Source organism: Kryptolebias marmoratus, linkage group LG16, assembly GCF_001649575.2.
Source record: "Kryptolebias marmoratus isolate JLee-2015 linkage group LG16, ASM164957v2, whole genome shotgun sequence".
Lineage (NCBI taxonomy): Eukaryota > Metazoa > Chordata > Actinopteri > Cyprinodontiformes > Rivulidae > Kryptolebias > Kryptolebias marmoratus.
The window spans coordinates 861,094-887,118 of record NC_051445.1 but is presented as its reverse complement, the minus strand read 5'-3'; the positions used below and the strand labels follow the sequence as shown (position 1 = coordinate 887,118).

General features: G+C 43.1%; 1 protein-coding gene across 2 annotated transcripts in view; it reads right to left on the bottom strand.

Moving 5' to 3' along the window:
• The window catches only part of gabbr1a (gamma-aminobutyric acid (GABA) B receptor, 1a), an 87,321-nt gene that overhangs the window by 37,101 nt on the left and 24,195 nt on the right, over positions 1–26,025 (bottom strand). For both annotated transcript variants that reach the window (XM_037980305.1, XM_037980304.1), the window contains exons 7-13: positions 20,206–20,366; positions 11,664–11,798; positions 6,838–7,008; positions 4,835–4,936; positions 4,478–4,543; positions 4,201–4,392; positions 301–546 (exon numbers count right to left, since the gene is read on the bottom strand). In XM_037980305.1, coding sequence (XP_037836233.1) covers positions 301–546; positions 4,201–4,392; positions 4,478–4,543; positions 4,835–4,936; positions 6,838–7,008; positions 11,664–11,798; positions 20,206–20,366 — 1,073 coding nt within the window. The remainder of the gene's footprint in view (positions 1–300; positions 547–4,200; positions 4,393–4,477; positions 4,544–4,834; positions 4,937–6,837; positions 7,009–11,663; positions 11,799–20,205; positions 20,367–26,025) is intronic.

Sequence of the window (26,025 nt, the reverse complement as noted above, 5' to 3'; positions counted from 1 at the left end):
ACGGGTGGTGGGGGGGCAAACTGTCCTAGAAAAATAAAAATGAGGCTGAAAAAAGATCCATCTCTCACCAGATCTGTAAAATAAAAACTCTTAAAATATAAAGACAAACAAATCTGCAATTATTCCTTTTGTGTGAGGAAATAATAGAAAGTCTGGCTGCAGCGGCTGAGTCACTGGCTGGATTTGACTGAATAATTTCTGTCACTCTGCAGCTTATTTTGTGTTGATTGTTGGTTGGATAACGATACCGTCACAAAGAGGTGGCCAGGTGCTTCAGTAACTACGAGCAGCAGGACTTACTGAAACCCCTTCAAATAAGCTGGTGTTGAGCGCTCTGTAGATCTCCGAGGTGATGTCGTGGTTGTTGTAGTTGAAGTCCTCCAGTCGGCGGCCTCTGGCCTTCAGCGGCGCCACGGTCTTATTCAGAGCGAGGGCCAGAGCCCAGACTGCGTCATAGGCAAGAGGGGCCTCCTGGAACCCGCCGGTCTCCTCCGGGTTCTTCCCCCCGAGACGGGACATCAGGGCCCCGAGAAACTCCTGAGACGTCTGAGACACGGGAGGGAGAGGACAGAAAAACTGAGTCACACCAGTGTTAACGCTGAGTCAGCATTTACTGCTGGTTCCCCCGTTTTTATCTTTCCATACGTTTTTTATTAGCATCAAACTTCAGCTCATTCATCAGCATCTTTTAGACTTTTCTGACTATTTAAGTTTACTTACAAACAATTTCCCCAAAGAAAAAGTCTTCAATAAAACCAGAAAGAGTTGCCAGATGTGTCGCTGGTCACTTTTTTTTGAAAAAGAGTCATTAGAAGGGTCAGAAAGTGGCTAAATATATCAACAAAGTCACCAAGATGGCAAGGAGGCAGAAAAACTGGATATATAAACACAAACAGCCTTTTTTATTCCTAACAGAAATGTTTAATCTGGTTTAAAGTTAAGCTAACAGCTAACAGAACCTGTCAGAGGTTTTTACTCACATCTTGCACCTGAAACGTTTAAGCGTCTCACATTGTGACGTTTTATAAACTTGGGTTACCTGATATTTTGTTGTAAATGTTTTAATATTAATATTGTGACATTCTGTTAAATATATGTCTGTTTGCCTTCCCCCCCCCCCTCCCAAGGGTCAGATGTAAAGATTGACCAAGTTTTAGCTCGATGCCTAAAAGCCGATCACAGTCGTGTCAATAAATAACATCCTAATGTGTTTCCTGATAGGATCAATACGTGGCTCGGCCCGGCCATCCCTCAGGATCCACCGTTTTTATTTAAATACTTTCTCTTTTTTTCACATTTTTGGCTTGCTGAAAACTTGTTGGAAATAAATAAATCCTACTAAAATTCAGCTGGTGGTTGTAACGCAACATAATTTGTTACATTTTCCAAAATATTGAGATGACTTTGAAAAGATCGGAGCCTTAAGATTAAGATTTAGTTTTTCTTACATTTCATCAATATTTGAGAAAAAATAAGCAATTTAAAAAGAGGTTGGAGGAAAATGTTTTCCTTCTTCTTGAAAAAAAATTACCAAAACATTCCATTTTATTAACTTGTAGCCCATTTGTGTTCGTCAGTTAAACGTTAGGAAACCTTCCCCTCGCGCTGGAAAATAACAAATCCCCCATGAAGCGTAACGCCGGCAGCATTAAGAGATAAAACTGGTCATTTTCACAATAAGCACACGGTCTCGGACCATTCAGAGCCAATCAAATAGCAACTCCATTAAAATCTGAAGTCTTCTACCCTATTTCTTTTCTCAGCAGGCGGTTTTGGTGCTTTTGAGATTAAACACCAATCAAGCATTCATCAAGGCGTCTCTGCGGATTCTCTCAGGCCAATTAGGCCTACACACCTCCAATTCAGTTATGTCAATTTCACCTAATTGAAATTCCACCCCAGCATTTGCCATTTAAATCTGCCACTACCCACAGAAAACCAGCTGACAGCGTGATCCTGCCGAACCCTGAGCTGAGCCCGGGAGCTGAGCCCGGGAGCGCCGTCTAAATGAAACGTGTCAATTTTCAAGTTAGAAATTGAATTGGAATAGATTCGACTATAATCAGGAGGTCTCTCTGTAATTCTTCTCAACTGCAGAGCAGCACATCAGCAGCTAAATCTGCAGGTAGTGGCAGGTGCTGCATGAATATAAACAACAGCTGCTGATGAGGAGGAAGAGTGAGGAGGAAGGTGGGAGGAAGGTGGGAACGCTCAAGGAGAGACAAATGAAGAAATGATCCGGGACAGAGCAGCAGAGCCAGGGAAGGTCGGATAACGGGAGGGATGCAGACAAAACGAGGATTAGAGGAGAAACGAGCGTCGAGACAAATCTTAAAAGATGGACGTTAAAAACTGCTTAACGTAAATAATCCGCAGCTTTCTGGACGGATTCTGAACATTAAGTGGATTCAGGTCATGCACAGTTCACTGAAGCCGTGTGTCATTATTGCTCCCAATGCTCCAACGTTTCCTGAAATAACTCGGGAGAAGGTATGAGAAGTTTCCACAAAGAGCTGAAACAGAAATACTTTCAAAGTGGGGAAAATGTCCACTTTAAGGAATAATGGGTTAATTTTTACCATTCTGAGGAGAGAAAAATGGAAGTTGTGTTTAGTTTCATTATTAAATGAAAAGTCCATCAGTCCACAGAGGAGCTGGCACCAAATCCTGCCTCAGTCTCCGTCAAACTGACATTCTGATGTTTTTAAGGTCAGGCTGTGGCAGCCATCTTGGATCCAGTTCCCTCCAAAAGTTAACTTAGACACTCAGGAAAGGACAGAAACATCATCGCCAAGCGGGGAGACGAGTGAGCGTGCGTTCAGGACACACATCACCTGAAGACGCAGCTACACAAACCTGTTTTCACTGTCAACATAAATAAAAACAAGTGAGACAAGCTGGAGGTTAAGTAAATAACTGAATCTGTGACCCGTGCAGCTGAACCGCTGGTTTGAATCCTCACATCAGGAAACAGAAGATTAAAAATCAGAACATCCTCTCTGAGAGGCACTATTTGCTCAGGGCCAGAGTTTATTTTAGATCTGAGCTTTGAGACACAGATTTCAAATAAAAATGTTCCAATCCTGCCTCCCTAAAATAAACATCATCTCCAGAATCACTCCCACATCCTGGAAAACCTCAGACTTCTCTCCAGGTTCATAATGTTCATAAGAACATTATTGTGCTTTTTTACAATAAATGGATCCTCAAAGGTTTAAAACTGATTCCAGACGAATTAAAACCAGTCAAGAGGCAGAAAGTTTTCTGCTAACGATGGAATATCTGACAGATTTTCTCTCCAAAGATCAATAATTTCTAAACAAGTTAAGGATAAATCACAAGTTTCACCTCCATTTGACAGTAGAAAAATAAAAAATAAGCTACAACTTCATACTTAAACCAACAACACCGGTGTCTGTGGCCGTGAGACGAGTTTAACTATCTGATGGTAAAAATCTCCAAATTTAATTAAACTTTGTTTTTTATTGGCTGTTAGAAAGACATTAAAGACAAAATTCCTGGAAGAGAAGCATATCACCCCCACCTTTCATGACCTTCAGCTAATGTTCTGCTCATTTTAGCTTTTAGCTTCTGTTTGGCTCATTTTAGCTTTTAGCTTTTGTTCTGCTCATTTTAGCTTTCAGCTTCTGTTCTGCTCATTTTAGCTTCTGTTTGGCTCCTTTTAGCTTTTAGCTTCTGTTTGGCTCCTTTTAGCTTTTAGCTTCTGTTCTGCTCATTTTAGCTTTCAGCTTCTGTTCTGCTCATTTTAGCTTCTGTTTGGCTCCTTTTAGCTTTTAGCTTCTGTTTGGCTCCTTTTAGCTTTTAGCTTCTGTTCTGTTCATTTTAGCTTTTAGCTTCTGTTTGGCTCATTTTAGCTTTTAGCTTCTGTTCTGCTCATTTTAGCTTCTGTTTGGCTCCTTTTAGCTTTTAGCTTCTGTTTGGCTCCTTTTAGCTTTTAGCTTCTGTTTGGCTCTTTTTTGCTTCGGTTTTGCCCAAATTAGCTTTTAGCTTCTGTTCTGCTAATTTCATCTTTTAGCCTCTGATCTGCTCCTTTTAGCTTTTAGCTTCTGTTCTGTTTATATTAGCTTTTAGCTTCTGTTTGGCTCATATTAGCTTTTAGCCCTCAGAGTTCTCTCTGCATTGTTGCAGAAGAACTCATTTCTCTGGCTCACGTTAAGGTTTCGTGTTTTGAGTTCCCACCAAGTTGGAGACGCCGCGGACGGTCTCGGGGTTCAGCATGACGATCTCGGTGGTCACGTGACCCTCCACGGCCTCCGTCATGTTCTCCACCGTGCAGTTGATCGCCGGGTCTTTGATCTTGTACCAGTTGTCTGCGTACCAGCCAATCAGGAACCACACGTACTTCTTCCCGTAGAGCTTCTCCTTAAACACCTGCAGCAAAGATGGCGGATGACGGATCACTGCCGGGGGCGTGTCAAAGCAAGCAGCCGGAGAATCAGGTTCTGGTTTTACGAACCTCACAGAACACCTTCCTGGCTTCGGTTTCATAGAAGAGCCCCACGATGATCCTGGCGTCCTGGCGCTGCAGGAAATTAGCAGAAAACATTGCTTGGTTACATCAGCAGCATGAATTTGACTTCACAGCATCGCAGCTTGATGTGGCAGCACAATGTGCCAAAGTCCCGCTGCTTGACAGGATGCCACATATTGCCATTCAGGAGCTGATAATTAGCATGGCGCATTAATTTCCTCATTCAGATCGCCTCTATGCTAATGTTAGCAGCTGTGAGCCGGAGGGGGAGGAAGGGGAAGGAAGGGGAAGGAAGGGGAAGGAGACGGCCGGCAGCTGAGGTGAATTTTTAATCAAAAGCACCTTGAGATTCTTGACAGCGACAGCCGGGTCGGTGAGGAAGCTCTGACGAACGCTGATCTCGATGTCTGCCTCTTTCACCCTCTGCTCCAGATCGTCCAGAGTCTGTCAGATGAAAGGAAGGACGGAGGGAGACAGACGGGGAGAGGGGGGAGAGCAGAGACACAGAGAGGTGACGGGGTGAAAGACAAAAACACGTCCAACAACAGGAGAACACAGCTGAGGAAAGATTTAAATATCACACATAACAGCTCTGGTTGTCATCTTTCTTTAACTCTGGCTTTTCTTCCTCAGGCTCTGTGCACAGTCACACAGAAAAAAGGGGGATTTATGCATCATTTGACCCTTTTTATGCACAGATTCAACACTTTATTCATACAAACAGCAGGTTAAATAAACGGAGACGTGTGAAGAATAAAGACAACATTATAGGACAAGAGAGGAAGGCTGCAGAAATAAAGGTAAACCTGGATCTGGGCAGGGAAGGTTTCATTTTGGTCTGGGTAAAATGGACAAAGTCAAAGAATTATTGTAACCGTCATGGCCGTCTTTTTTATTTTTTTATCACCAAGTTGTTTCCTAAATGTGCTTTTTCCCCCAAAAAAAAGAAACAACTCTGTGCTTCCCAGCATCTGTTTCTGCCTTTAGACTTTATTTTGAAAGGATTATAAAGAGGAAGCGATGGAGACCGAACAATAAACGAATAAATCTGATTTAAAGAGTTTCTGCCAAAAAATTATTTCACTCTTTAACCGAATCAGATTTACTGAATATTCTTTGACAAACAGACTAATTACTTTTTGAAATAAACATTGGCAGTTTTTAAATCATCCAGACAGAATAAAACACAATCATCCCCTGAATTTACAGACTGTTTCCACGGCAACGTGGCATCAAGCCGACAGTTTCTAATTCCTGCCGTGACGGCGAAGCTTCTTCTCAAACTCCGAGATCTGCAGGTTTTATAAACGTATTAAACATGTTTTCACTGCTGAGATCCATCAGAGTTCTGCAGAAGAAGAGAAGTCTGTGATTAATAAAGTGTTTAACAGATTAAATGCTGTTCGTTTGGTGATGGAGGCTCTGAGTTTTAACTCTCAGCTGCTACCACACCAACACCTGTAACTCTGACCGAGTTAGAGCCATCTTTGTCTCCTCTAAAGTCAGCTGGATCTTCAGCCATCTTTAATTGGATTTATTCCAAAAGTTAATGACTTGTAGATGCATTGTTTTCTCTCACGCAGGCGATAAATGTCCATTGAAGTGTGTATGGAGCCAAAATACCAACATTGGATCAACATCTTACTAAGATAAAGTGACTGTTGAAGGTTTGACTCCCGGCCTGGTTGTATCATCACAGATCACACAACATAAATGTTACCTCAGTCTGATTCTTCATCAGTGAACAAGTGGAGCTTCTTACAGACAATTTAAACCGAAACTCTGAGCATGAGAAGGACACGGGTTCAACGTCTGTTACCATGGTGATCCAACCTGGTTCAAACGGCGTTCCCTTCACTTTCAGGTGAACGTGTGTGTCCGTAACGCACCCCTCCCTCAGGAGAGGCGCGGATGAGCCATAAACAAGAAAAACTGAGCAGATTTTTCGACACGAGTGGAAATGAGAAAAGAAGAACGTGAGAAAAGAAAGGAAGGAGCAGAATCATTAACTTCCATTAAAGGGAAACAGAACAGATGCCACGGTATCGACTACTGTTCCCGAGAAGGATGCATTGCTTGATCGATATTTCTCACAACCAATATTCCAACAAATTACTTCAAAAAAATCCCCCATCAGTCACCAGGAGAGATTGATTAAAGGTGTGTTTCTGTAGCTCATAAACAAACATCCAGAGGCGGGCAGGCAATCAGCGAGCCAGCAGCGGGGATTTAACCGTGATGGCGGGACACGAAGCCCAGCGAGGAAGATAAAAGAAGACGAGGAACAAAGAGCTGCGGCTAAAAGAAACGTGTGAAATTGAGGTGAAGAAGGTGAAAGAACTGACCGAAGTGAAAACTTCTGTGGTCTGCTGAATGGTGGCGATGCGTGTCCACCCCCACTTCTGGAAGAGCTTCACCCTGGTGGGGTTGTGGAGGGTGGCAGACGGGTGGGTGCGGAAGAAGGTGGGGAAGCGCTGGCGGTTGGACAGGGCCGGCGAGCTGGAACCGTAGGAGAGCTGAAGACAGGAGAGACGCCACGTTAATTAGAAACCAGAACATGTCTGACAAACATCCTGAATCTGTGGATGGTTCTTTCGTTTCAAAATAAAATTGCAAAAACAAAACAAGCATGTCCCATTGAATTAACAACAAAATAAAAGCTTGTCTTTGGTTTAACCATTGCAGTTTAAAAAAAAAAAAAAACTTACCCCTTTATTTTTGCAATTGCCGTTTTTCTCATTTCATTTTAAAAACAAAAAAACACATGCTTGTTTTGTTTTTGCAATTTTATTTTAAAACGAAAAAACCAAAGAACGAACCGTACACAGATTCTCCTACTATTACAAACTACGACAGTCAGACTCTTATTCTGAGGACTAACTAAGAGCCTTATTTTGAAACTCTAAAGTTAAAATCATAAAGATCCACTGACAGAATCTGCTGAGTCACTGGTTGCCATGGTGATTCCCGCCTTTTCTCAGAGCAGAGGGGGAGGGGCGGCCACCGCAGCGCAGAAATTAAGCCTCGAACAAACCGTCGCTGTGAGACAATTATAAAAAGTAACAGAACGATTCTTGAACCAGGAGCAGCAGAAACGTCTGGTGTCCATGTGTGTTAATTTTTATTCCTCTCCGGCGTTTGACAGACGAGGTACGACAGGTTAAAGAGACCCTTCAACTCAGGGTTTGAAGTGAAAATTAAGCTCATGCACAATGGATGTCAGCGTTTGTGTGCGCTCTGCGTGGATTTAAGAGAAAACCAATAATCCTAAAACAGTCAGTGATACACTGGAAGACAGAGGACAGAAATACAAACATTCTGATGTATGAACCATAGAAGAAGAGTAAAGTCTGCAGGAATGACGAGAGCTTGTTTTGGAAATTTGGAAACTTTTGGAAATTTTCGAATTTCATCGCTCTAAGATGAATAAAATCTCTAAAAATCATCAAACTTAAACTGTGATTCTGTAAAAAACACAAAGATCTCAAAATAAAACTCCTGCTGTGAAGTCTGTGAGCTCCAAAGATGGCCATTATACCACACTAATCCTAATGAAGTCACATTTTGATGTATTTTTTTTATATTTTTCCCCCCAGAATCGTTGGCAGAGTAGCTAAAATAGTGACTAAAACAGAAGAATAACGGGTGAAAAGCAGAGACGCTTCAGGATCTGGACACTTTAATGATATAAAAACACTCAGAAGGAAAAAAAAAATCCAGCTATTTCAATCAAACAGACTTTTAACGGGACCGCTTTTAAATAAATGTGTTTGATGGCCAGGAAGAAACAAACAACGACAGCCCGGTGTCTGTAATTTGTCAGTTTTATGATGTGTCATTTTTATCCACTTCAGGGGAAAACTGAACAGATGAATGAGCTAAACTTGACCAAAGTTAAAGTACTTTAACTTTTCAAGTCTCTTTTATTTATTAAGCCCCACTGATGCTGTCCAGGAATGTATAAATCCTCACAGAGATATAAATCTGATATATATTGTTAATAATATGACATCGTCCACCCGGGCCACACAGAAACATTTGACTCCTTTTAGCTTCCCTCTAGTCCATAAAATGTCAATAAACTCTGCAAATACAATCACAAATATTGCATTTCTGGCAGGATTTCTCTGTGAAACGGAGATGACACATCCCACTATTATAAACAGAACAAATTAAATAGTAATCCAATTATTTTTTATTAGAAGAGGTGGCTGTGTTCGGACCTACAGGATGTAATTTGAGCTCCGAGGCTCGGTTCCTATGAAACAAACAGCAGCCGCCGAGAGGAGAGACGCTTTAAAATGTCAGTAAAAGCGATGTGAGAACGGCCCCTCTGTCAACTGCTTTCACACCACCAACTGGGAATAAAATCTTTGACAGGCCTTTTTTAAAAATGAGGAACCTGCCGTTTAGGGAACCATTACAGACTGAAACAGCTTCCGTCTCCGAGCCTCTCATCTCAGCCCCATTACCTCCACAGCCACCGGATGTTAACCGCCGGGAGCGGGAGGTGGAGCCGTAATAGATGTCAAATGTCTTTTACAACGTGGGCTCCCCATAGAAACAAATCCCCGAGGGCGAAGGCAGGTAGGCGAGCCAATCGATGTGAAGGGAAGACTAAATTAAATCGGACGGGACGGCAGAGAAACATCTGGCTGCAGCAGCACCAAAAACACGTCATTCTTCACCAACAAGGATACGTGTTACCAACCAATAATCCACAGATTCATGCTTCTGAAAGCATCATCAGGAATTATAGGATGGATATTTATCATATTTATGGCTGGTGTTTATTAATTGGGTCAGATAAATCGACGTAAAACTCATAATAAATGTTTAATTTTGTTTGGCTCTAATGTCTAACTGACCTGTTGATTCCCATTTTAAATAATTCCAGTTTTCTTTAAAAACTATAATTATTAGCATACAAAAAGTAGAAATATTTTTAAATTATGGTTGAAGAGAAAATCTGGTTGTGTTTTTAATCAAATGTTTATGGATTCTTTCTTTCTCTCCCTGTGGAAACTATAAATATTCTCTGGATTATTGGACAGAAATATCTGCAACTATTGGATTCCTGCTTAGCTGTGATGCATTCAGGGACCAAAACAAAAGTCAGATTTTTGATTGTTTGTTAGTTATAAAACATTCACAAACCATAAAAAACGTTACATGCATGAATGCTGTTAATTATGGGGCGTTCAGGAATTGGGAAAAACATAAAATATTCGATTGGTGCATTCAGGGACCAGATTTTTAGATTCCCACTTCGTACTGATGTGTTCATGGACCAGTAAAACGTTGCATTTTTGATTGCAGCTGAGCCACGGTGCATTCACAGACAGGCCGAGTCCAGAAAGCAGAAAGCAGACAGCTTTTTGGCATCATGAAACTGTTTAACTGAACAGTTGGAAAACTCAGACTCTGTCGGTTTGCTGTGAAGTTGTCTGATTTTAACGTTATCAGGAGACGATGACTCGTTTACTGTCATTAGGACAGATTATCAGGGGAAGCAGAGGTGAGTCTATCACAACAAAAGGTTAAAGCTGAACTAAAAGCTGCAGCCCTCTGAGAAACTTCCCAAAAACCACAAACAATATGTCTTGATTCTGAGCTCATCAGATCTCCGTGGATCAATGCTCGTCTGTGGCCTCCGGTGCTCCGAGGAAGAAGAAGCGGGGATCAAATTAGGAATGTGCCGAGAGGAGGCAATGGCGAGGGCCCTCCTTGATCAGTGTCCAGAAATGGAGGGTGTTTCTGCCTCCCTGAAAGCCTGATGAGCCTGTTTGACATGCGAGGAGGCGGCTGCAGGCAGAGCGCATGCAGAAATAATTGAGTGTGGCGGTTAGGAGGTTGTGCCACTGGTGGCGTGTAGTAAAGACAGACAGATCCCTTTGTCTGCGGGGAGAATCGGCTGCTGGAGCCGAGGCGGAAATGAGGAGTGGGTGAGAAAAGAGAAGGAGGAAGGGGAGGGGTGACGAAGAGCAGACCAGCTCCAGGCAGCGACAACAGATGAAGAAAAGAGGAAAAGCGAAGAAGTCAAAAAGTGGAAAAAGAGTTTTTAATGAGGAGGAGAGAGGGTGGCACACGGAGGAAGACCACAGACGAAGAAGAGGGCAGATGCCAACAACTAGAACTGATTGTTCTCAAACACTAATCTCAGGATAAAACGTCAATTAAGGCGAGCAGCGTGAGTGACAGAGAGGCAGAACGAGGAGAAATCAGAAATAAAACATTTACAAACTCTTGTATGATGAGTTGGATCCTCAGCAGCAGGTTTTAAAGCCTCCCCACTGATTAAAGGTGAAACAGGAGAATCTGTCAAATTCAGCATTGATTTGAGGAATTAAGTCCAATTAGTGCGAAACAAAAAAAGCTCCTCCTCTGGAGGACATCGCTCATTTAAATCGACCTGTTTGGTAAAAAAAAGGGGAAGTTTTAACAGAACTGTTTTATTCTATTGTATGAAAACCTGTCATCTTATTATGTAATTTATATGTAATTTATCTGATTCTGCCTTCTCTTATTTTATCTTATTATACTGTCTTATCCTCCTGACTGCCAGGAGAAGGAATATCGTCCAATCAGGATGTTTTTTTAAATTCCCCAATCTTACCAAAGCTTCAGTTCTTCATATTTGGTCTCATTAAAAAGCCCTAAATGTCTTCTGTGGACAGTAAAAGGACAAATTGCAAATTTACTAATTTAATCATATTGTGTTTTATTTTATCCCATCATGTTGAATCATATCAAACTGTATCATATCTGATCTTATTGTATCTAATCCCATGGTTCCTTATCTTATTGTACCACACAGAACCTTATAATAATCACTCTATCTTACCTATTTTGGATTTTGTTTAGTTAATTTTCATCCTCCACACTTTTACAAACGTTAGTCTTGTTCTCATCCATCCTTCCTGAATTTCTGCAGACTTCTTGTATGTTCCAGCGCCTGTTCAAACAGGAGCTTAAGCATCATATGGCAACAATTTCAGCCAAGTTTCTCAGCTTTATTGGCAAATCTATACCTTTAAATTTAAACCAGTAAAAGCAGGAGATATTCTAAGATCTTCTTGTTTCACAGACCTGACACGAGCAGCAAACTGAAGCAACCTGAAGCTGTTAGGTGATGAGAAACATGGTAAACACGTTGGTTTCTAAGACCCACCACGATGAGGTTCCACATGCGAGCAGCTTCGGCCACCAGCGTGGAGACGCTGCTGCAGCCGGGCATCAGGACGATCTTGATGGGCTCGGTGTAGAGAAGGTCGTACAGCAGCTTGGTGGCTTCTCCCGGGTCGCACTGGAAGGACAAAACGGCGGGCCGTTAACGAATGGAAGGAGAAATGCATTCAGATGAGATGGAGACGAGATAAGAGTCGGGGAGACAGATGGGAGAAGGAAGATAAATAGACAAATAAGCAGAATCAGAAACACAGCAGAGACCTTGAAAGACAGAAATGTAAAATAAATAAAATACATGTTTTCAGCCTCACACCCCGAGCTGTCCTCAGATCAGGACAGAACCAAACAAAGGTGCGTCTGACGAGCTCATCAGCAGCCATCAGGCGTTTTCACCGCTAATAAAGTCATTTTCAGCACGTCAAGATGGCCGACGTGCGGCCGGATGATCCATCATTGTTCTGCCGGCCGCAGAAGCGACAGGTTGTCTTCGCCACATCAGAGTCACGGATAAACGGACCTGACAGCACCGACGGGGACCCACAGCCGAACACAAACACGTTGTTTTTCTGAAGGGGTAATCACCAGCGAAGAGCCAGGAATGGGGCGGATTGTTGGGATTTGTATTCAGTGATGGGTTTTCCATTAACTGGAGTACAGCGGCTTCACGTCATCGCAGGACGAGCCGAGAAGTTGACGGGCAATCAGATAATTCAATCTGAGTCTGACTGAAGCAGCTCTTTGTTTACGCCCAGTTTGTTCAAAACTCCAAACTTCTTCAGATTCACAGAGCGTCATCTGGACCACACGTCTCTGGAAATCTGAGTCAGACCCATCATCTGTTCGCTAACGCTGATCAGCTGATGCAGACAGACTCCAAAATTAAAACAGTTGTAGATAAATATCCAGTAAAGTGGAGTTCATGAGACATTTTGCTAACAGACATCATCACCGGCGGGCGATAACAAGCTCTTATTCGCACCTCCTCCTCGTTTTCTTCCTTCTTTTTTCTAAAGAATCCTTTATTTAAACATTTGATAAGTTTAATATGATCTAATTTAAATAAAGATGTGGAAATCTTTGCATTCAGTGCAGCCTCCTGAGTTTGTTAGGCTTCGGGCTGGACTGAGACGGGATCACATGAGATCAGAACATCACAGGCGTCAGGTGAGCTGAGCTGGTTCTGCTAACAGTCCGTGTTCGGGTCGGACCGGTTCCTCTCTGATTAACTTCTCACACGGTGGAATCACAGCTCAGGCTCCACAGACATGAATCCCAGCTGTCAGGGAGCTGTCACGTCCTCCATCTTTACATCCAGCATCCAGATCCGCCGCGGCGGCGCCACGTTCTCCATCGGTTCGTACGGTTTCCAGCTTAAGGATCAGGATCGTACTGGTCGCAGGATTTATTTCTGCCTCGCCTCTTTATTTTTAGCACAAATAAGCAGCTGCAGCGATAATTCAAACAAAGCTTGAAAACACTTTCTGTGTGTTTGTGCTTCCTGGGCTGCACAGCTGCTCCCCGAAGCGTCTGACGGGACGCGGGACTCTCTGGTCTCAGGTTATCGACACTAATTTCCAAAGAAAAACTGCAGAAACATTTAGCTCATATCAGATCTTAACCCTTTCCGTCTGTTAGAAGAATTTGAATCAAAACCTTCAGGAAATAATCAACAACTGATGAACCTCTGGAGCCGACCTAGTTTAACATGGCCGCCACAGCGAACACAGAAATGTCTTTCATTCAGTCAATTTTAGAGAAATCCAGCTGAAATCTGGCGTGGTAGTAGCTGAGAGTCCTCCCCAACAGCACGCCTTGGTGTTATTTTCCAGGTTTGCGTAGTTTGTCACCATGAGAGGATCTCAGGCTGCGTTCCTGTAAGAACTCGCTGGTTTCGTTGTAAACCGGCGTGAAACGACCCGAGTCTATAATTAACCAGCTGGACAGGTGAGGGTTAATCAGCAGGATCCGCGGATCGCCGTACGATCGAGGTTATCCCCCCGAGCTCCTCCGCACGCCGAGGAGGAGCTCGTTAGTTTTCGACTCTTAACTTCCCCGTGATGAGCTGTACTCCATCGCCTCCGCCAATTACCTTCAAATTATTTAATCAATCCATCAGCACCACACCAGATTACAGGTTTTAATAGCAGCTTGTTTTAATCAACTTTCCAAATTACTCGCTGATTATAACGTGTAGAAATTAGGATTTAATCAAGAAGTGCAGCTTGTGATCTTGTAGAGGTTATTAAAATACCCAAACGAAGACAAACAGCTATTATCCTTCAACATGTTTAGTCAAGACAATTTTCCTGTGAAGAAAACACATTAACTGCAGGCTGTAAAGTTCCCAGCTCGACTGCAGAGCTTCAATCTGAAGAAGAAAAAGATAATTACGCTCTAATGTTTGCAAAGAAAATATAATGGCACACATTAGTCTGAGGAACCATTTTACTGGGTGGCAAACGCAATAAGCAGCGTTCAGATGTCCTGAAAGAGCTTTTAACTGCCGCGGCCGTCACCAAGGGGCTCCGGCCCGGTTCACAGCTTCTTTCAATCAAGATGTGAAAAAAAAAACAAACCTAGTTTGGTTTTGATTTGTGGAAAATCAACATTAAAGCAACGAAACACAACAAGAAACTATGAATGAAAGGAAATTATTATTTTTTAAGTTACGGAGAAAAGAGACTGAAAGAAAACAGGTTGGATGGATTTTTTTATCAGTTAATTTGGTTAAAATCTGAACGAACTCAAACAGATGATTTTATTTATTATTATTGTGTGAACGCTGAGTCAGCGTTCAGTTTTCTTTCATACAGTCTTTAAAAAGTCTGACGTCTTCTTTCAGCTGTTCAAACATCTAAACCTTCAGCTCGTTCAGCTGATACCTGCTGGGACTTTTATACTTTTCTAAATATTTAACTTTATTTACAACCATCTTTCCATAGAAATCCATTCAGATCTCTGCTGCTTTAAATCTTTGTTTTCTTTAGCTACTTTTAGCTTTCAGCTACATTTAGCAGATTTTAGCTTTTATGGTTTGGGTCTTTTTAGCTTGCAGCTGTTCTACTGTTTCTCTCCTGTCACCAAAAATAAAATCACACTGTAATAAAATTTCTTCTTGTAAATGTTTGATGTTTTATCAGGTTAAAAAACGAACAAATAAATAAAAAAAACTTCTATTTAAAAAAGAACAAACTCAGCTGAATCTTCACAAAAACAAAATCTACTTGTTTCCTTTTTATTCCTAATAAAAAGAATTAAGGACATTAAAATAGCTGTGGATTTCTGTATCCTGTTTATTTGAACTTTAAAAGCTAAAAACATCAATTTTAACCAACGTGTTTCTGTGATTAACTCTGAATAATAAAATGATTATTATTTTATATTTCTCCGTGTTCATGTCTTCTCTCTCCTGAAGTGAAACATTTTCCCAAATGTTGGATATTTGACAATAAAAGCAGGGAAATGAACCGACACGGATCCTCCAGGTCTGCGTTGGACCGTCAGAGTCCCCGCGCTGCAGCAGGGACAGCACACCGTCTCCGTGATGAGGACTAAATAAATAAAGCCAAAGAGCGAGCTGCTGGCAGGGAGGAGACAAAGGCTGAAGAGTTTCTGCTCATTTCTCGGGGGTCATCAGAGTTTCTCCTTAGAACACCTGATGCTGTTGGTGTTTACACCCTCGCAGATTGATGCCAGGCGGCCATAAAGGAGCACAGCAGCGCTCCCGTCTCCATCCTCCGAGTCGGAGACATTCCCACAGCAAATATCAGCCGAGTGTTAAACATACAGCTCCTCACATTGGCTCAGCCTCAGACCAAAAACATCTTTCCCTGCTGAAAATAATACCAAACCCAGGCTCGTCTTCCACCGCTTCCTAATCCTGGGAACGCTGTTGTTTTCCTGCTTTTTTAATTATTACATATGTTTTTTTCAATCTAACTACTTCTGCAGACTTTGGGCCATTTTCAGGAGATGGCTGCTGTGAACTTTTAGGCTTTTCAAAATATTTTACTTCATTTACAAATATTCTCCCCACAGAAATTCTTCTTAGGCCACTTTTAACTTTTAACTATTAACTATTACCCTAACTCCGTCCTTTCTACAGACACTGAGCTGTGGTAGTAGCTGAGAGTCACATCCTCTGAGTGCTGACCGATTGTGCGAGCTCTCGAGACGTCGCCTGTGATCGATGGTGACGTGTCGACATACGGAGACTGAAATCTGAAACTCTGGCATGGAAGGCAGCGGGTGACAGGCATTTCTTCAAGGCAGGCCTTTAATATGAGTTTAGAGCCCAGTTTCAAAGAGCTGAGAAGTGACTGCTCTGACATGATGAGCTAACGACTAGTCCCATCTTCAAAAAGGTCCAACCTTAAAAATCTCAGAGGTAAACGCTAATCTATGATCCTGTACACTGCTGTCAGTTTCACATTAGGTGGTTATTTACATACCAAACAGCAGCCAGAGCTAGCTGTAGCACATCCAGTGCATCCTGGGCCACTTCCTGCAGGAATATCACAATATTCCTGCAGGAATATCACAACATTCCTGCAGGAATATTCGTATAAAGTGAGATTGTTGGTCTTGGCTCCACTCAGACTAGCCGTTAGCTCGTCAAACTACTCAGAAATAAACTTATTTCTTCAAAGAGCTTTCTATGACAGGTAACATATTAACTGTTCATTACGTTTCCACAGAACCACCTCTCTGATAAATCAGCCGTTTTCCTGATGTTAGTGCAGCCTTTTAGTTGGGAAACTGTGGCAAACAATAAGAAGCATGTTTTCAAAATGCCTAATTAACAACAAATATCTGCTTTATTCAGAATCAGAATCCACTAATATTACCGAACCATAAAAGCCCTCTCAGTTTTATGTAACTATTATTTCATGTGCACTTGTTAACTTTCAGCAGAATGTGAGTCCTCTCACTGATTGTTGTGTTAATTTTTGTTTGTGTGGCGCGGCAGAGACGCAGCTGAAGTTTAAAAATAAGTTTGTCATTAAAGCACCCGGCAACCCGAAGCTGTCAGCCGAGGAGAAACACTGAAACTGTGTCTCTGTTTTCATCTGCTGACAGTAAAGGCTCAGCGTCCCTTAAAGGAATGCTTGTCGCCCGCCACCTTTCATGGCAGAGCCTCACATCGTCACCAGCCTGAAGCCAATCTGGTCAAACCTTTAAAAACAATCATGTTTGTGTCGGGGATGACTTTCAGCTACTAACAGGACAAATTTTAGCTTTTAGTTACAGCCATTTTCCTGCTGGCTAATGTCGGTTAGCTGTGGTGGCCATCTTTAATAGGACTGACTGTAGCTCATTACAATCAGGAGATATTTTGCTAACAGACCTTCAGCTGACCTTTGAGCAGCAGCAGATAAAGATTCCTGTTTTTACGATAACGGCTGAGGAGACATCTTATTAGCACGAGATTTTAAATCAGGTTTCACAGATTTCTCCTAATTATGTGTGGAAACACACGTGACGCCTGTCTGCCGTGAGGCGCGGTGATGAGAGGCGTCTTCGCCACGCGGGGGGGGGGGTTGTGTCATGGCTGCCAATTAAAATCACCGGCGGAAGTGAAGGAAGCACCTCGTTCCACCGCCTCTCTGTAGCTCCACCGTCTCACTCATCACTGTTAATAATTGATCAAAGTTTGCAGTCTCCACTTTGATATATCCATGGCAACGGCCCTGTGTGTGTGTGGATCTGAAACGGGCTGTAAATAGTCTGCTGCTGTCACCAGAATAGCCGCAGAAACAAGCCGCTCCGTTACCGCGGGGGTATCTGCATCCATTTAAGAGGACAGGCTGGGATTAAGTGTCGAGCCTCATGAATATTGGATGATGTTGAACAAGCTTCATACTACCGGCCCTTAATGGTCACAAAATACTCTGCGTGGGCGTGTTTTCTCTCTGCCGCCTGCCAAAAAAACAAACGGAACGATGAAGAGAAGCTGCTCCTCCTTCAGGTGCAGAGCTGCTCCTCGTCAGACACACGGAGACGGCGTGGATTCAGTCCGTTTCAACCTCCGCTCATTTGTCTGAACTGTCAGCAAAATATCTCATGAATCGCTTCACCTGCTTTTAATTCAGCTCTCTGAACGGAACGATAAACAACTGATTAGCTTTTAGATCCAACCCAGTTCAAGATGGCCGCCACAGCTAATCGATATGTGGAAGCAGCTAACCCTCAAACGTCTCAACACATGTGACTGTGGCGGCCATCTTGGATCAAAACTGCAATGAGAGGCGGCGGGTGATATGCATTCCTAGCATTTTATTTTGAAAGGACTTTAAAGTGGGAACTATAGTTTAGGGAAGGGCTCCTTTAGATGAAAACACCCTTTGAACTCATCTGGTAATTATTGGATTTTTCTGCTTCTCTTTTTGACAGATTAGTTTTTCCTCCTGAATTACCTCTAACATCTGGCAGAACATCCAGATGCTTCTTTAGTATTTTTTTTCCTCACAAACTTTATAATATCAGAGAAACTCAAAGCTTTATTCTCATAGATTTTTGCATTTATTCATAAACATTTTGATTTTTTTCTTGCAAATTTAGGACTTTCAGAGAATACTGAAGCTATTGTTGTAATTTCTGAGATTTTGCTCTGAATGACGCCACGCCCAGCTGCTCCTTTTATTGTTATTATTTTATTAAAAAGCCTCCATTCTGACACAGAGGTTTTTCACATATTTGGATAAAACTGCTGAAACTAAACTTTTCTGTTGTGGTTCTGAGTTTAATTAACATTAATTTCCGTGTCAGTTTTGGTCGAGGCGATAAAGGGCCACTGGAAGGGGGCTAACGAGCGGTTTGTGGCCCCAGAGCCGCAGATTGAAGACCTGGATGTGAGGAGGAAACATCGCAGCTAATCAGCGTCCTTTCTCCTGACTCTGAACACATCCAGGGCAGCGAGCGCGAGCTTCCTGCCTGGCTTTAACTGACAGACGGCGCTCCGGCGGTGAAATCTGCTCGCTGCTGTGTCTTTATCTCCCGTCTGAAAGCTCAGAGCACATTTCATCGTTCATTGTAAGGAACGAGGTGGAACAGGGCGCTCTGTTCTGCACACATCCACCGGATGAATTTGCACACATATTGTCACAGAGCTTGTTTGTTAACGCCGCTCGCTCCGGCGGTAGCTGTGTTGCCATGCCAACGCAGCCTCTCACACACATTTCTCTCCCCTGCTCTTCTGTTTAACAGGATTCCAATGCAGAGCCGCACGCACCAATCAGAATAAAGCTCGTGGAGGATTTTTCTAACCAGTTAACCGTTTGGTGCCTCGGCCGACTCTCCGTCCTGCAGCGTGATTGATAACAGAGCAGGAAGCATTCGTCGGCTGTTTTTACGCATCTGCTGCGGGGAAAAAAGCTGAAACTTTCAGCGTTTCGGCCCTAAGAGGGGGGTAAAACTGAGGGGTGGTGGAAGCAGCCGGGGGGGTATTAGATTTATAGGAGCTGATGATGCTGACATTTTGAAATACCAACATGATTAATGATTGATGAGCAACAAGCAGGAGGTGGGTTTGCTCGTTTACCGCCGCGCTGCGCCGCATGTGGCGAGGCTGCGGCTCTGCGTTTGTTTTCAGCGCCGTGACCTTTCATCAAACAGACTTTTTAAGATCTGAAAGTTGGAAAAACTAGAACAGAAAAGTCGAACATCACAGACCGTTACCCAGTTCATTCAACAACTCCTGAATCAAATAAGAAAAACGGCTCAAAATGTGCTATTTCTGCACCACCACAGCGGTCTGCAACCTGTGCCTCTGGGGCCAAATGTGGCTCTTTGGAGCTTCGACTAAAAATACTACAAAAATAAATATTTTTACTTTAATAGAAAAGACTCTGCTGTAGTTTTCACAATATTTACTTGAAAAAACAAAAAAATCACCACAGAAATCTGCTTCAATAAACTGAATCCTAATTTTAGCTTTCAGCTGCTGTTTTTAACTTTAAGCTACATTTCAGCTTATTTTAGCTTGTAGCTACAGTTCTGAAGTCTTTAGGTTTAGCATTTCTTTTGCTAGTTTTAGCTACAGTTTTGCTTATATTTCCTACTAGTTTTAGCTGTTTTCTAATTTCAGCTTTAGCATATGCTTTGCTACTTGCAGTTACTGCTCTTAGCTGCAGTTTTAGCTTTTAGCTTCCACAGATTCTGAGCATTACCTGACTGATAAATCCAATTCAAGATGGCCGCCACAACCAACACAATTCAAACAGCTTTACGGACACTGAGCTAGTAGCTGAGGTTTGACCCGACTCTTCATCATCAGATGATCTTAGTGTAAAACTCTGAGCTGAAAGACTTTTATTTTGAAAAGCACCAATCAGTGCTAACAGTTTGCTACAGCTCCTGGATGATGTAACAAACCAGTTTCCAGGTGTTTAAAGGAAACCCAGCTCATCCTTCTCCTCCTCAGGTGGGGTCTGCAGGAAGCTGCAGCCTGACCCTCAGAGGAGGAGGAGGAGGAGGAGGAGGGGGAGGCTGGTCCCTCAGCTGCATCACTCCACATCAGGACTCACCATGCTGTCGTAGTAGATGAGCTCCAGCTCGTAGTCCGGCAGGATGTCGGTCCGGTTGTTGACCAGGTCCAGGGCCATCTGGGCCGAGGGCAGGCAGGCCTGCCCCCCCGGCCAGCCGCCGCTCATGGGGAACAGCGCTCCGATGTAGAGCTTCTTCTTCCCTGCGGACGGAAGAGGCCAGAGGAGGAGAGGCAGGGTGAGAGCAGCCCGGAGGAGCCGGGTCCGAGCCCCGCGGGAGGACAGCAGCATGGTGCCTGCAGGTGAGCCGAGCCGAGCCGAGCCAGGCCGAGTGAACTCAACACGTGTCCGGACCGGAGTTCGAGCTGATGAGCCTTTAATTCAAACACTGAATTATCCGAGCCGGTTCTTTTCGGGCTCTGGGTTAAACATGCTGATTATTTTCGGAACCGATCCAGGAGGAGGACTCGGAGCCAGGCGGACCCAGATGATCCCGCAGCTCATCTCCACATGATGAAGAAGATTCCGCGATCCGAACCCCAAAAAAAAAACACGATCATAAAAATAGATCCGCGCGTCTTTTTTTTAACTCACGACTCTTTGTTTTTGTGCTGGATCAGAACGCGCATCGGAGCCGACAGAGACCGAGGACGGACGGGAGGTTCGACGAACCGCAGGTGGAGCGAAGCGGCGGGCGAAGCGACATTTTGTCCCCGCCTGAAGGCGGCCGTTTCCCGGCAGAGGAGCGCAGAGATGGAGCTCTGCGTCTGATCCACTGCAGCACCGGCGGAGTGTGAGGAGAGAGAGGGAGGCAGGACCGGGAGAGAGGGAGGAGGAGGAGGAGGAGGAGGAGGAAGACACGCACGCGCTCACACACACTGCTCCAAAAGGTGAGATCTCATGCCAAAGTTTGCCCGGCTCCTCCTGGCAGTCTGGGCCTTGGTTCGGTCCAAATGCTGCAGGACCTCAGAGCCACAGCTTAAAGGGACATTCCGGATAGTTGAGTTTAGTTTTCAGTTTTCATGAGGAAACAAAACTATTAAAGACTGGATCCGTGAAAATCTCCAGCTAAAAAACTCAAACCTTTATTTAAAAACAAAAACAATTTATGTTTCTTTTGCTGCTTGAATAATGACTGTTTTATAGTCCTAATAATACTAAATATTCATTTATAGTTATTTTAAATCTCTCCTTATTGACAAATAAACACACTGACAAGTTTTTGCAGAACTCAGGACAGATTTTAAATTATTAATCATTATTTTTTATTTATGATGATATTTAAGATAAAGGTTGACATTTTAAATTTAATCACAAACATTGAGAATAAATTTTTAAATTTCAGTTCAAAGATGGAGTTCACTGAAACACCAGAGCCAACAGAGTTTATTTATTTATAATTTAAAGTTCTTCTCTGCTGGTCTGATCTCTGTGAAGTTAGTTAGTAATGAATTAGCTGTTATTAGCCTGCAGCAGGCCGGAGCTAATGAATTAGCTGTTATTAGCCTGCAGCAGGCTGGAGCTAATGAATTAGCTGGTTATTAGCCTGCAGCAGGCTGGAGCTAATGAATTAGCTGTTATTAGCCTGCAGCAGGCCGGAGCTAATGAATTAGCTGTTATTAGCCTGCAGCAGGCTGGAGCTAATGAATTAGCTGTTATTAGCCTGCAGCAGGCTGTAGCTAATGAATTAGCTGTTATTAGCCTGCAGCAGGCCGGAGCTAATGAATTAGCCGTTTTTAGCCTGCAGCAGGCCGTATGTAGCTCAGGTGCTAACTCTTCTAGCTTGTTGCAAACGTTAGCTTAAAAAGATTCAGGTGTTGCTGCTGCAAACGAGGAGCCGGGACCGAGTCACCCAGCAGAGAAAGCTTCAGGTGAATCCTCCCTCAGTTACTGATCACACCTGAACAGGTGGGAGACGGGCGGCGAGGGGCGGAGCTCCATGGGACCAGAAAGAAATAAAAAGACCTCCTTGTTTCTGGTATCTTATTAAAAGGTGAATAAACCGTAGAAACAGTTTGATGGAAGTAAATTTAGACATTTTGACACGTTGACTTTTAACACCGTGGTTTCCCTTAAAGCTGATGATCGGTTCGTGCTTTAATATTAAACACTTCATACTTTAAAAAAACATTTTAATACTTTTAACTTCGAGCTAGCTGTTTGCTTCTGTTTCTTTAGCTAACATTTGGCAAATTTAGCTTTGAACAGCTGTTTCTTTGTTACTTTTAGCTTTTAGCTAGCATTTTGCTCCTTTTAGTGTTCTGCTTTTTTTATCTTTTAGATAATGGTATGCTTGTTTTAGCTCCTAGCTAGTGTGAGGCTTCTTTTAGCTTCTAGCTCATGTGCTGCTTCTTTTAGCTGGTGTTTTGCTCCTTTTAGCTAGTGGCATGCTACTTTTAGCTAGCTCTTTGGTACTTATAGTTTGTAGCGAGAATTCTGTTACTTTTGGCTTTCAGCTATCATTTTATTTTTAACTTTTAGTTAGTCTTTTTAGCTTTTACCTAGTAGTATCCTTATTTTAGCTCTAACGGCTCCTTTTCAGCTGTCAGATTTTGTTTCTCTAGTTCTGAATGTTTTACTGTAAGCCCCACCCACACACGACCACAGATTTTTACCAGATCTTCTGAAACATTTCTGATTGACGAGCTTTAGCTGTTGTCGTGTTTACAGAGTTACAGACTGGTAACCAGTTACCAGGTGACCACAGGTAAATGTTGTGTTTTAGAAGCAGCAGATCAACAACAACATGAACGGCTGTAAATAAAACCACAGAAGAAGAAAAGGAATCTTTTTACCCCTCCGTTTGGGCGCTCAGTAGTTCTTCAGCAGGTCTGTGAGCTGAAGCAGCTAAAACTGACCAACATGACGGACGGCTGCGTGACACCAACCGACGCCGCAATAAATTCCCTCCGATGAAGGTTTGAACGCTCGCCGAGGAGCAGCCGAAGATTTGCTGCTTCAAACTTTTCATGTTTCCCAGATGATATTTATCCCCCGCCAGGCAGGGATGTTCTTACCCGTGAGTGTTTGTTGTCTGTTAGCAAAATATCTCATTAACCAATGAACAGATTTAATGAAATAATCATTGGATGAACGTCTACAACTGAGTCAACCCAGTTCAAGATGGCTGCCACAGCCGGCAGCCATCCAACTCTGTCAGTTTTACAGATTTTAAGGTAAAGTTGGGTGTGGTAGTAGCTGAGAGTCGTTCCCAGCACACGCCACACAAGACCTCACGATTTTTCATGAGATCCTCCTTAACTCTATTTTAAGATAAAAAACGACTCCGTTTCTCAACACAAGATGTTAGTTTAAAGCTGAGCGGGTGATATGCATTCCTGCAGCAGCTGCTAGGCCTTTAATTCTTACAATTTAGCTCCAGAGGTTAGTTTCTTATTTGGTTTCCAACCATTTTAAAGCTCGTTCACGGACGAAACGAGATATTTGACGATGATATTTCAGGTTTTTAATATCGAGTCAAGATGAGCATATCTGCAGAAAACGTTGCTTCCTGTTCAGTTAGCGTTAGCCTCCGTGCTGTTTGGGCCGTGCAGCTCTGGTCCTGCCCTCCATGAAACGCTGCACTTAAAGCAGCCTCGGTCCTGGCGGAGTTCATCGGCCCTCCTCTCTGCCGATCTGAGCGCAGCGGCGACTGTCATGTTATGGTGTTGATGAGAGGGAGGCTGAAGTCTGCACGCAAGCTGTTCCGACCCTCTGTTCATGTTCTGCACAGACCCGGGCAAACATGTGACCCACAAACACAGCCGGGTCTTTAAAACCGGCGTGCGGGCGGGGTGTACAACCCTGACTCTGACAAAGGTTGGGACGTTGTGTAAAATCTAAAATAAATACATTAATTTAAAAAAAAAAAATGATGTCAAAGTCTCAGAAACCCATGTTTTAATCCCAACGGAACGGAGTATTTAAATGTTGAAACTGAAAAATTAAACCAGTTTTAGGAAAGAATCAGGTCATTTTGAATCTGCTGGCAGCAGATGTTCCAGATGTTTCCCTCGGTGCAGCATCTGTAAACATCTGGAGCTGAGGTTGTCTGTTCAACAGTCCTGGATGGGAGCAGATGTTGTTCTAAAACCTGGACTAATGCACCCCCATACCATCAGAGAGGCAGGCTGACCTCAGAACAGTTCTCCTCTTTGGTCCAGAGGAGACACATCTGTTCACATCTGGCTTCTTCTTTGCCTGATAGAGCTTTAAGCAGCATCTGTGGACGGCACAGTGAACTGAACAGAACCAGAACCAGCCTTGACCTTTGACCTCAGAGGTTTCCACAGATTCTTCAGATGTGTTGATGATGTTAGAATTAACCTCATTAGATCCTAAAAGCTCCTCCAGATGTTTCTTATTCAGACCATTCACTCTTACAGCCTTTTTGTTGCCTCTGGAACAACTTTTTACAGAAGTTATGCTGCCATAAAATTCTAAATTACCTCATTTTTTAAAAATAAAATGCTTCAATTTCTTAGCTTCAAGATTTGATCTGTTTACTGTGCTCCACTGTGAGTAAAAGATGGGTTTATGACGTTTACACAACGTCCCAACATTTCCAGAATCAGGGTTTTATTTGTTCTGTTTGTGGTTTTTCTTCAGCTCTTTTAACTTTGGTTCTGATCCTTTTAACTCAGTCAGAGCTCAGCGTTAAAGCTGACTTCTCTGGTTAGTTTTTGTTGGTTTTGTGAGGTTTATTGGACATCAGGTGCTCTTCTTCCCCAGCTGGGTTTGGATCCTTCAGGAGGAGATGTAAAAAGTTGTCATTTGTTTTACCACGGTGCAGAAATGTTCTGCAGAGTTTCAGAACCAATGATGATGATGATGATGATGACTGCTCTTCATTCTGCAGCTCCTCTGTTAGCGCTTTAATTACAAACGCAGCTCCTGTTTGAAGTTACTTATTGCTCCGATTGAGAGGACCATTATTACTGGGGTCTAAATTAAAAACTCTCCGTAGTTGAGTGCTGGACTGTGTGCCTATTATATAACTGCGGTTCATTAACCAGATCTCATTATCTGGATCTCTCCATGTGGCGGAGAGCTACTCAGATCCAGCTGCTAACAAGCCCTCACAGGCTGACGCCGCAGCCCTGATCATCTCTGGCATTTGCCTTCCTCCTCCACCTCCTCTTCCTCTCCACCACCCAGTGACCCATCCATCGCTCCATCAATTATTCAGCTGTGAACTTTATCTGCTGCAGCCGACACCAGTGAGATGCAACGAGTTAACAGCCCTCATGGTGGCGAACGCCTCGCTCCGAGATTATCTGTGACAGTCTGAGAGAGAGAGCTGAGCTGCTTTAATCAACACATACATGTATGCATGTGTGTGTGTGTGTGTGTGTGTGTGTGTGGAGTCTGTCCTGAGGAGAATCACCTGGAAGCTCATTCAGTTTTTACCATCGTAAACCTCATAAAGACCAAATCAGTGAGAAGTTAAAGGCCGAACAATCCTTGAAGGAACGCATCTCGCACGCAGAGTTTTCATTCAAGATGGCCGCCACAGCCACATCCCGCAAGATGTGTTAATGCTCGAAGTACAGTAAGTGATGGGGATGACTCTCAGTTACTACCACATCAAGGTAGTGCTGGGCGATATAACGATACATATCGTGGGGATGATAGAAAGGTGTCTATGGTGATATATTTTCTTCTATCGTTTCTATCATAATTGTATCAATGATTCATGTAAATATTTCATAACGTAGGCTACGACGAATGTATTAGTGTTGTCACTTTGCATACATTCAGTTTATATAAGTGATAAATAATAAGAAAAAATAACTATTTTGCAAAGAACCTCCGTTTTGCGACATGACGCTGCTTTACGTGTGGGTTTGCGACATGCTTTAC